This window comes from Leucoraja erinacea, unplaced genomic scaffold, assembly GCF_028641065.1.
Source record: "Leucoraja erinacea ecotype New England unplaced genomic scaffold, Leri_hhj_1 Leri_245S, whole genome shotgun sequence".
Lineage (NCBI taxonomy): Eukaryota > Metazoa > Chordata > Chondrichthyes > Rajiformes > Rajidae > Leucoraja > Leucoraja erinaceus.
Genome location: NW_026576146.1, coordinates 121,126 through 133,286, shown reverse-complemented (window position 1 = coordinate 133,286; position 12,161 = coordinate 121,126). Strand labels below are relative to the sequence as shown.

The 12,161-nt window shown below is 44.2% G+C and overlaps 1 protein-coding gene across 3 annotated transcripts in view; it reads left to right on the top strand.

Moving 5' to 3' along the window:
- The window catches only part of LOC129716485 (E3 ubiquitin/ISG15 ligase TRIM25-like), an 88,332-nt gene that overhangs the window by 34,377 nt on the left and 41,794 nt on the right, over positions 1 to 12,161 (top strand). The window contains exons 7-8 of one of the 3 annotated variants that reach the window (XM_055666351.1): positions 432 to 542; positions 5,603 to 5,716. The exons of the other annotated variants lie outside the window; for them this stretch is intronic. Of the exons in view, the coding sequence (XP_055522326.1) occupies positions 432 to 542; positions 5,603 to 5,716 (225 nt within the window). The remainder of the gene's footprint in view (positions 1 to 431; positions 543 to 5,602; positions 5,717 to 12,161) is intronic. 3 annotated transcript variants of the gene reach the window in all.

Sequence of the window (12,161 nt, the reverse complement as noted above, 5' to 3'; positions counted from 1 at the left end):
ATTAGAAAACTTCAGTTTATTCAGAAAAGTCAAGTTAATTAACTTAATAAAATATTTTACATTGAAATTTATTATCTAACTAGGATATTCTCAAAGACACAAACCAGGATATGAAATACTACCCAAAAAATGCCAACCTTGGGAATAAACTTCTAAAGTAGATACCAGATGTGAACAAACCAATGCAAATTATTTCCGTAGCTCATGCACCTTTAAATATTCTCACTGTCTCAACTATTTTTGGATTTTCAATTGAATTTTGAATAACAACACTTTTCAATATGGGTGATCCAGGAGAAGTTGTTGGTGATATTGACTCCACGGAATATGAAGTTCTCTACTCCATCTAGATATTGCTCGAAATGTTGCTTGTAATTTTGTATAATCTTGTTTATGCTAATTTACGGTTTGTATTATTTGTTTTCTTTTAGTCAGCCAAGATTCACACTACCGGCGAGTAATGTTCCCTCATTTAATTTTGGTAGTATTCTTAATACCGCTGGAAACTCAGAACAACGCACTCAAGGACTACCATTCAGCAGGTACTTTAACCGAAAAATGACACACAGTCCTGGAGTAACTCAGCGGGTCAGGCAACATCTGTGGAGAAAAAAGATAGATGACGTTTCATGTTTTCAGATTAATTGAGGTGGGACAGGGGGAGAAAGCTGGAAGAGAGATGGGGCAGGACAATGCTTGGCGAGTGATAGGTGGATTCAAGTGAGGGGGACTTTTAACAAAGGACTCAGCAGGTCAGACAACATCTCTGGAGAATATGGATAGGTAATGTTTGGGGTTGGGACCCTTCTTACAATTGATTTGTCATTGTCAAGTTGGGCCGAAGGGCCTGCTTCCGTGCTACGATTCTATGTCCTCGATTCCCCTACTCTGAGCAAGAGACTCTGCGCATATCGCCAATCTATTCCTATCATGATTTTATACACCTCTATCAAATCACTCCTCATGCTCCAGCGCTCCTAGGAATATAGTCCCAGCCCACTCAACCTCTCCCTACGCCTCACAACCTCTAGTCCTGGCAACATGCTCATAAATCTTCTGTTCCCTTTCCAACGTGACATCATCTTTCCTATAACACGGTGCCCAGAACTGAACACAACTGATGCAGGAAATGTTTTCCCAATGTTGGGGGAGTCCAGAACCAGGGGCCACAGACTTAGAATAAAGGGGAGGCCCTTTAAAACTGAGATGAGAAAAATAAAATTCACCCGAGAGATGTGAATTTGTGGAATTCTCTGCCACAGAAGGCAGTCGAGGCCAATTCACTGGATAAATTTAAAAGAGAGTTAGATAGAGATCTAGCGGCTGGTAGAATCAAGGGATATGGGGAGAAGGCAGGCACGGTTACTGATTATGGATGATTAGCCATGATCGACGGTGCAGCCTCAGTGGGCCAAATGGCCTCCTCCTGCACCTATTTTCTATGTTTCTACAACTCTAAATGTGGCCTCATCAACATCGTATAGAACTGCAACATGACTTCTCAACCTCTATATTCAATACTCTGACTGATGAAGGCCAATGTGCCAAAAACCTTTTAAACCACCCAATCTACCTGCAACTTCAACTTCAAGGAACCATGCACCTGCACTCATAGATCCCTTTGCTCCACAACACACCCCGGAACCCCACCATTCATTGTGTAGGTCCTGCCCATGTTGGACTTCCCAAATTGCAACACTTCATATTTCTGTATATTAAATTCCATCAACCATTCCTCAGTCCACCCAGCCAACCAATCAAGATCCTGCTGCCAGTTTTCACAACCATCTTCACTATCTGCAAAACCACCCACTTTTGTATCATCAGCAACGTTGCTAATCTTGCCCAGTATGTACTCATCCAGATCATTGATATAGATGACAAATAGTAACTGAATCCTGATGCACACCAATAGTCACAGCCCTCCAGTCCGAGAAGCAACTTTCCACCATCACCCTCAGCTTCCTTCCATGAAGCCAATTTTCTATCCATTCCGCTATATCTCCTTGGATCCCATGCGATCTAACCTTCCATAGCAATCTACCATGCAGAACTTTGCCAAATGCTTTTCTGAAGTCCATATATACAACATCAGCAGCCCTGCCCTCATCGACCTTTTTGGTCACGTTTTTTTGGTCACATCAAAAAACTCAATCACGACCTCCCACATACAAAACTATGCTGACTATCCCTAATCAGCCCTTGTCCATCTAAATGCATATACTACCCCTCAGAATACTATCTAGTAACTACAGATGTTAAGCTCATTGGCCTATAGTTCCCAACATTTACCCTGCAGCCCTTCTTACCATCAGCACCACTTCGAATCGGTAGGAGTTTAAAGCAAGAAATCTTAAATCCAAATGATTTATATTGACTTTGTATAGTAAGACTATTAGAACACTTGGAGAGGTGTTCTCTACCCCGTTGCGGACATTGGACTTTGTCTGTGGAACTGATGCGCTACAATGATCAGATCTATATTCTGCACTCTGTATCTTCCCTTTTGCTCTACCTATTGTACTTGAGTTTGACGATTGTATTTCTGTTGAGTGTTGCCGATCTGTTTAGACAGCATGCAAAACAAAGTGTTTGACTGTACCTCGGTACACATGACAATAATAAACCTGAACCTCAAACTGAAGACACAAACCAGGATATAAAGACGACACAAACATTATCAATTTTGGGAATAAACTTCTAAAGTAGATACCGGATGTGGACAAACCAATGCAAGTTATTGCCTTAGCACATCTATATTACTAAAAGTCTGAACTTGACCACTTCTGTTGTTCTGTATAACGATTTTAGAAACAACGCTGCCACTTTACGGCTGTGATTTTTGGCCATCTTTATCAGAGTCCCCCTCCGCTGCGCATCAATGTAAAATAAGAGTTATTAGTGTTTAAAAAATGTTGAGGTACTCTCTTCTGAAGGCCACGCCCCTTCCATGGGGGCTATAAAACCCGGAAGTGTTGAGTGCCTCAGTCAGTCTCTGCAAGATGGGTGAGCGAGAGGGTCACGTCTCTCAGTCTGAGCTGTGAATAACACTGAACACATGTCTACTAAACTGTGAGTGGTTTTACTGACCTGTCAGTGTCCTTAATGTGGTTTGAAAATATAGTTTGGAAATGCTAAAGCTGTGTTGCCTTTGGTTTGGAAATGCTAAAGCTGTGTTGCCATTGGTTTGGAAATGCTAAATCTGTGTTGCCGTTGGTTTGGAAATGCTAAATCTGTGTTGTCTTTGGTTTGGACATGCTAAAGTTGCCTTGCCTAATTAAAGTTGCCTTGCCTAATTAAAGTTGCCGTGACTAATTAAAGTTGCCTTGCCTTCTATATAATTAAAAGTCTAATCTTGACCACTTCCTGTTTGCACTTTATATTGATTTTAGGAAATACGCTACCACGTATGGCTGTGATTTTTGGCCATCTTACTCAGTCCCCTTCCGCTAATCAGGTGCCGAGGATTTTTCCCATCGATGGAAAATAAAAGAGTTATTAGTGTTTTAAAAATGTTGAGATTCTCTCTCCTGTCAATCATGCCATGAAGGCCATGCCCCTTCTGGTGCGAAGGGGGGAGGGACTATAAAACCCAGAAGTGCGGGCATGGCTTTGTCTCTGCAAGATGGAGGAGGGAGAAGTCACGACTTGCTGTCTTTAGCAGCATTGCTCCCTGCTTGAAATGGTATGAAACTGCATTTGAATTTGGTGGCCTTGCACCCTGCCAGCCCACCAGCCGTGAGTGAGTGAGCTGCCAGCACAATCAATCAATATTTATTACATGTCATTTGAACCTCAATGAGGCTCAAACGAAACTCCGTTTCCACAGCCATACAAGCAAAGACAATTTCCTACAGACATATACACAATTCAATTTACAAAAACATCCATCACAGTGAACCCACTGTGATGGAAGGCAAAGTCTTTTCTCTCCCCTGTTCTCATTTCTCTCCCAATGTCCAAGCCCCAAGGAGGGCGATGATAAGTCCCACGGCCATTTTTAGGCCGCGCCGGGCGATGTACGGCCCCGCTCCGGGTCGTTCCAACCCCGCGACACGGGCTAAAGAAGTTTCGTTGCTGGAACTCCGGAAAGCGGTCTCTCTCCACCCGGACCCGTGAGCTCCCGATGTCCCAGTCCACCGGACCTGCGGTTGCAGCTGGAGCCTCCGAGCTACGTGGTCGGGCCGCAGCAGCGAGTCACCACCGCTCCCCACGCTCCGATACCGGCCAGCCCCACGATGGTAAGTCCGCAGCTCCGCAGGCTCCTTGACTGGAGCCTCCAGGTCGTTCAGGCTGGAGGCCGCTCCCCGGTGCTAGGCCCCAACGACAACGAAGACCCGACAGGAAAAAGGTCGAGTCTCCCGTACAGGAAAGGGATTTTTACAAAGTTTCCCCATCCCCCCACATATACACAGTCAAAAACACTATTAAAAAATACATTTAACTAGACAAAAAATAAAAAAAAGACAGACAGGCTGTAGCGGCTGCTGCAACAGTGAGTTGAGTGACTGAGCCACCAGCCCAATAATCCATTCGGCCCACAATGTCCATACTAGCCCTCTGGAAACCAATCCCTTCAGCCCACAACACCCATACTAGCGCCCCAGAAAGCTCACCCCCTGGTGTATTGGTGTAGAGATGGAATATTGCATTGGGGGACCAGCCCTCCTGTGTGATGCTGGGACCCTCTTAGTCTAGTATTCATTTAAATATTTTCACGGTTCAACTATTTTCAGACGTTAAATTCCTAAATACCAGCATTTTAGTTACCGTATCCAATTATTATATATTACTAATTCTTTTTGTGAAAATATTACAGTTCAGTTACAGTTCAACTTAGTTTATTGTCCCGTGTACCGAGGTACAGTGAAAAGCTTTTGTTGCGTGCTGTGCAGTCAGCAGAAAGACAATACATGATTACAACCGATCCATTTACAGTGTATAGATACATGATAAGGGAATAATGTTTATTGCAATGTAAAGCCAGTAAAGTCCGATCAAGGCTAGTCCGAGGGTCACAAAAGAGATAGATAGTAGTTCAGGACAGCTCTCTAGTTGTGGTAGGATGGTTCAGTTGCTTAATAACAGCTGGGAAGAAACTGTCCCTGAATCTGGAGATGTGCGTTTTCACACTTTTCTACCTGATGAGAGAGGAGAGACGAGGGAGTGGCCAGGGTGGGACTCGTCCTTGATTATGCTGCTGGCCTTGCCGAGGCAGCGTGAGATATAAATGGAATCAATAGAAGGGAGGTTGTTTAGTATGATGGTCTGGGCTGCGTCCACAATTCGCTACAATTTCTTGTGGATGGAGCTGTCCTCAAACCAATGCATCCTGAAGAAATGTTTTCCACAACGCATCTGTAGAAGTTGGTGAGAGTTGTTGGGGACATGCCGAACCTCCTAAGCCTTCTAAGGAAGTAGAGGCGATGGTGTGCTATCTTGAACGTTGCTTCAATAAGGGTGATCCAGGAGTTGTTGTTGATATTGACTCCACGGAATATGAAGTTCTCTACTCCATCTCTACTTCTAAATATTGCTTGAAATATTGATTCTAATTTTCTATAATCTTGCTTATGCTAATTTACGGCTTATATTATTTTAGTCAGCCAGTATTTGGAGCATCGACGAGTAATGCTACATCATTTCATTTTGGTGACAACTTTCTTAATACCATTGTGAAGTCAGAACAACGCACTCAAGGACTGCAAATCAACAGGTACTTTAATCAAAAAATGACACGCAGTTCTGGAGTAACTCAGCGGGTCAGGTAACATCTGTGGAGAAAACAGATAGATGCCGTTTTGGATCGGGACCCTTCTTCAGGCTTATTGAGATGGAGGGGAGAAAACTGGAAGAGAGGAGGGGCAGGACAATGCATGGCGAGTGATAGGTGGATACAAGCGAGGAGGACTTTTGACAAATGAATACGCAAAATGCTGGAATAATTCAGCGGAACAGGAAACATCTCTAGAGAACATGGATAGATGACGTTTGGGGTTGAGACCTATCTTACAATTGAATGTGGTGGAGGAAAATGGGCCAAACATGGGCAACTGGGATTAGCGTAGATAGGGCATCTTGGATGTCATGGACAAGTTGGGTTTGAAAGGCCTGCTTCCATGCTCCATGTATCTATGGCCCTTGCTTTGCTTGGCTCAGTTACTTCAGCTTTAAATTCCTGCATTCTTATCTCATAACTGTATCCCCCAGTTCGATATTATCCCACGACAGCACAACAAAGACAGGGTAGCACAGCGGTAGAGTTGCTGCCTCACAGCACCTGTGACCCAGGTTTGATCCTCACTACAGGTGCTGCCTGTACGGAGTTTGTAATTTCTCCCTGCGATCGGGAGGGAGAACGTACAGGGTTTTCTCTGGGTGCTCCGGTTTCCTCCCACCCTTCAAAGACGTACAGATTTGTAGGTTAATTGGCCAGGTATGAAATGTATACATATGTAAAAACTGTCCCTAGTATGTGTAGGGTAGTGTTAATGTGTGGGGATCGCTGAATAACACAACAGTGTTATTCAGAAGGCATAGTTTTCTCATATACTGGGGGACATAACCTTAAGTCAAATACAAGTGAGCACAGCTTTAAGGTGAGGGAGATGGCTGGGAATACCACTGTTTGTGTGGAGTGTACGTTTCTCCGGGTGCTCCAGTTTCCACCCACACTCCAGAGACGTACAGGTTTGTGAGTTAATTGGCTTTGGTAAAATTGCAAATTGTCCCTAGTGTGTGTAGGACAGTGAGTGTGGGGATCGCTGGTCGGCACAGACTCGGTAGAGGAAGGGTTCAAGAAGGAAATGCAGATACTAGAAAATCGAAGGTACACAAAAATGCAGCAGCATCTATGGAGCGAAGGAAATAGGTAACGTTTCGGGCCGAAACCCTTCTTCAGACTGATGTGAGGGTGGGGGGGCGGGAAGAAGAAAGGAAGAGGAGGAGCCAGAGGGCTAGAGGGATAGCTGAGAAGGGGAGGAGACAGTAAGGACCACCTGAAATTGGAGAAGTCAATGTTCATACTGCTGGGGTACAAACTGCCCAAGCGAAATATGAGGTGCTGCTCCTCCAATTTCCGGTGGTCCTCACTCTGACCATGGAGGAGGCCCAGGACAGTAAGGTCGGATTCAGAATGGGAGGGGGAGTTGAAGTGCTGAGCCACCGGGAGATCAGGTTGAGCTACCGGGAGATCATATGTATTCTCGCATTGAAAATATCATCCAAATCCCTTGAAGGTGTGAATGCACAAAGAACTGAAATGTCCTGGACTTTCACATTTGTCGCCTGAAGAAGGGTCAAAACGTCACCTGTTCCTTCTCTCCAGAGATGCTACCTGTCCCGCTTATATACTCCATCATTTTGTGTCTATTTTCAGTATAAACCAGCATCTGCAGCTCTTTCCTGCACATGCAGTTAATTAGTCGGGAGCATAATGTTTCATGGTATTTGGGGTTTCTTAATCTCAATGTTTTCATGAATAATACTACGGTTCACCTTTTTATTACAGCACCTCCCAGCAAAAATGTCACACCATGAATCTGTCCAATATTGCCTCCATTGTCCAGAAGAACTTCATGGGATATCTGAAGTACCAGACAACTATAATGGACATGCTAAGTAAGGCAATTCTTAACCTGAACCACTCACACTCTCCAGCTGTGAATGTACATGTCTGTGATGTGTTGCACCTGCAAATAACTACATTTATTTACCAAAGCCTTAAAATTAATGGTTTGGTTTAGTTTAGAGAAAACAAGGTAAGTACTCACCGACCAGCAATCCCCGCACACTAACACTATCCCACACACACTAGGGACAATTTACAATTATACCGAAGCCAATGAACGTACAAACCTGTGGGAAGAATCCGGAGCTCCGAGAGGAAATCCCACACGGGTCACGGGGAGAACGTACAAACTTTGTACAGCAGCACCCGTAGTCAGGATCGAACCCGGGTCCCTGGTGCCGTAAGGCAGCAACTCTACCGCTGCACCACCGTGCCACCCCCTTCTAGTTCCATGTTACCTTCAAGAACACCAGTTCCATGTTATCCCACTCTCTCATCCACTCCCTGCACACAAGGGGAAATTTTACAGAGGGGCAATTAACCTTCAAATCTGTACATCTTTGGGATGAGGGAGGAAACCGGAGATCTCAGAGAAAACTCACGCAGCTCACGGGGAGAACGTACATACTCCATACAAACAGCACCCAACGTCAAGATTGAACCCGGGTCTCTGGCGCTGTGAGGTAGCGGCTCTACGCGCTGTGCCACCGTGCTACCCCCGATAGCCATGTGTTATTTTCAGCTTGTATTTTGTCCACTCACTGATGACAGAGTGGAGATAAATTTATTTTGTGTTTTTGTTTTTCAGGACAATCTTGCTGAATAACCCGATCTCAGACTAAGGCGACTTCCTTCAAAAGATGATCATGGAGAACCTGTATCAGCGTTGAAACTCACTAAAAACACTTTGCATTCAAGGCATTGAACAACAAGCCTCATATTTGTGTCAATTGTTTTTCTTCATCAATGGGAAGCATGAAGTTCGGGGGGTTTACTAATTCTGAAGACAGAACAAAGTGCTGGTGGAACTCAGCGGGTCAGGCAGCATCTCTGGAGAAAAATGATGGGTGACGTTTCGAGTCGGGGCCCTTCTTCAAACTGAAAGTTGGGGGTGGGAGGTGAGGGGAGCGGGTGTGGGGGCGGGGATGAAGAGCTGGAGATGAGAAAAGACTATCCTTTCTCTCCAGAGATGCTGCATGACCCGCTGAGTTCCTCCAGCACTCTGCGTCTATCTTTGGCATAAACCAGCATCTGCAGTTCCTTGTTTCTGCATTTACCCATTCCAATGCGTTTGAGCATTGATGGACACAAAGTGTTGGAGTAACTCAGTGGGCCAGGCAGTGTCTGGAGACAAGGAATAGGTGACATTTCGGGTCAGGACCCTTCTTTCATACCGCTAGTTTAGTTTAGCGATACAGACTCAGACTGAAGAAGTGTTACAACCTGAAAGGTCACCTATTGCTTTTCCCAGAGACGCTGCCTGACCCGCTGAGTTACTCCAGTACTTCGTGTCTATCTTTGGTATCAACCAGCATCTGCAGTTCCTTCCTACATATTTTGTTTGACCATTATTTTCTGATATATCAACTTAGTCAAATTGAGGGTAAACACAGTCCAATCAGAGGGATTAATCATTCATAGTGTGGGTCTAAAAATCTTGGATATAAAAGGTTTTTGATATTGGTTTCAGGTGAAGGGTTTGTGTATCATTGGTGAGGGAGCTACAGGGGATGGTGTCAATGAGGCTGCCGGAGGAGGTTGTTGAAGCAAGTACCACAACAGATTAAAGTGTAGATTGGTTATTTCCTACTAACCAATTGTGCTTGGTAGTAGTTGCTCCACCTAATATGCGATTCATATTTCCAAGGGCTTGCCTACACCAGTCAGTATGAGTAGCTGCTAGGAACTGTAATGTACTGCAGACCAATGCTGTAAGTGAACTTTAATAAACATGTGTTGTATCTTGATATGTGTTCGACTCAACTCATTACATGGTGTCAGAGAGTGAGTCTTACCTACTCCGTTCACGTTTATCGGGTTTTGTTTTTTTAATATTTGTTTTATGTGCCAGCTATGTCTATCATGCCAAACTCATCTCGCCGTCCTAGTCCTTTGATCTTTGACTCTGACATTGCTGAACGCTTGCTCCATTTCCGAGTGCCACTACTCACTATGTTTGCATCGTTCATCGCAACAATCCTCCAGATGTACGTGCTTCGTGTTGCTAAACCTAGCTGGCCCAGAGGCAATGAAATGTGTGGACAGTTTCACATTTGAGCCTGCTGTTTTCGATGCGAATGGACAGATCCAAGTGCCTGCAGAGACGGTTGATGACCCTGCTGTCTTACTTGCAACGTTCAGACAGTTGTGTGCCCTCCCCTCATACTACATTATCGAACGTACCAAGTTTTATCCTCATATGCAACAGAATGATGAGCCGATAGAATGTTTTATTCGCGACTTGAAACACATGGCTACACTCTGCCAATTTTGTGACTTGTGCTATGAATTCATCCGTGATAAGATTGTTGGAGTAATGCTTAATAACAAGTTACGAGACGAACTGCTCCGTAACACTGACCTGACCTTAATCAAGCTGAGCATGTCTGTCGGATTGCTGTGACAACACCTTCTCACTCTAAGTCTGTGATCTCTAGCCAGCGTTCACATATAGTGTCAATCTTATAGAGACACCTCTTGTCGTAACAGCCGTTCCCAGCATTCCCCGGCCTGGCAGCAGAGAAGGTCTGCTGCTCGATGTCCTAATTGCAACAATTTTCATGTTACGGGTCGAGAATTCTGTATTGCTTATGGTAAGATCTGTAATTTTTGCAAGAAATCCAACCACTTTGCAAGATGTTGCCGTTCCCGTGCGACTCAATCCGTCTCAAGGCCGAGATTGAACATGTTACAACACGAGCTTGCTGGTATCAAATACCAAGAGCCTGACTTGCCATCCTCCGCTCCGCTTTCTGAAAGTACAGATACCAGCCATCCACTCTCTCCTCTCTTCCTTTAACGAGCAACTTGAGCCTAAGTTAACTATGTTTGTGAATAACAGGCCTGTGATTGCGAAGGTTGATACGGGTGCGAAATGCAACGTCATCTCGTTATCTGACCGATGGTGTAAGTGAACTTTAATAAACATGTGTTGTATCTTGATGTGTGTTCGACTCGACTCATTACAAAAAGACACCTGGAGACGGGTTGAAGGGATACAAAAGCAATGGTGCTCATTTTGTAAAAGTCATTCGGGCAGGTACATGGATAGGAAATGTTTAGAAAGATATGGACCAAACATGGGCAAATCCTCTGAGTTACTTTGTGTCGTTTTCTGTATACCAGTGTTAAAGTTCGAAATCTTAAAGCAGACAACACCAAAAGGGTTAAAGGCATATCAAGCCAATCTTTAATCGATCGTCACGAGTGGCGGGAATTACAAAAAGCACAAACGTTGCTCAGTCTGTCCCCGGGTTCCACTCACTCGAACAAAGAGGAATTAGTGCAGTTATACATTTTTCTTATCAGTAAAACACTCTGTCTGAATATGGCACGATTGAAATATTCTATAGCCTTTTAGAATATAGGAAAAGCTGGGTCCAAACCAGGCTCCTCCAATAACAAGTTATTGCTTATCTCTGCAGCGTCAGCTATACTTTTTCAATCTTGGCTTTTTTATGGCCTAGAAAGAAGCACGTTAGTTCTGCAGGATTCCATCTTAATTTTTTTTAAAAAAAGACCTGTCCTCCATATTGTGTTCCATATAATTTGCAGTCATTCAGACTTGGCACAGAGTAATTCTAATATATTATCTGTAAGGTTAGCCGCTCCATGCTGAGAGAATGCTTGTACACTCTGGAGTTCAGAAGGATGAGAGGGTATCTTATTGAAACATATAACATTGTTAAGCGTTTGGACTCGCTAGCGACAGGAAACATGTTCCCGATGTTGGGGGAGTCCAGAACCAAGGGCCACAGTTTAAGAATAAGTGGTAAGCCATTTAGAATGGAGACGAGGAAACACTTTTTCTCAGAGTTGTGAGTCTGAAATTCTCTGCCTCAGAGGGCGGTGGAGATCGGTTCTCTGGATACTTTCAAGAGAGAGCTAAATAGAGCTCTTAAAGATAGCGGAGTCAGGGGATGTGGGGAGAAGGCAGGAACGGGATACTGATTGGGGACGATCAGCCATGATCACATTGAGTGGTGGTGCTGGCTCAAAGGGCCGAATGGCCAACCCCTGCACCTATTGTCTATTATTCAAACTTGACCCTTTTGTTCTACTGGACCAAGTTTCTGAATTAGAAGAACAACTCCATTTTGTAAACTATATTAGATTTGATGTTTAACACTTTCACCAGCGTATACAGTTCCCTCGTCCCTACCACTCTCACCAATTTCTAAAGATGCAACATAGAACGCATTTTATCAGGATGCATCACAGCTTGGTTTGGGAACAGCTCCATCTAAAATCGCAATAAATTGCAGCGAATTGTGGACACAGCCCAGGCCATCACTTGATGGGCCGAATGGCTGTGTCTTTTTCTTTATGACCTTATGACGTGACAATAAACTAAACTAGCTAACTAATTAAT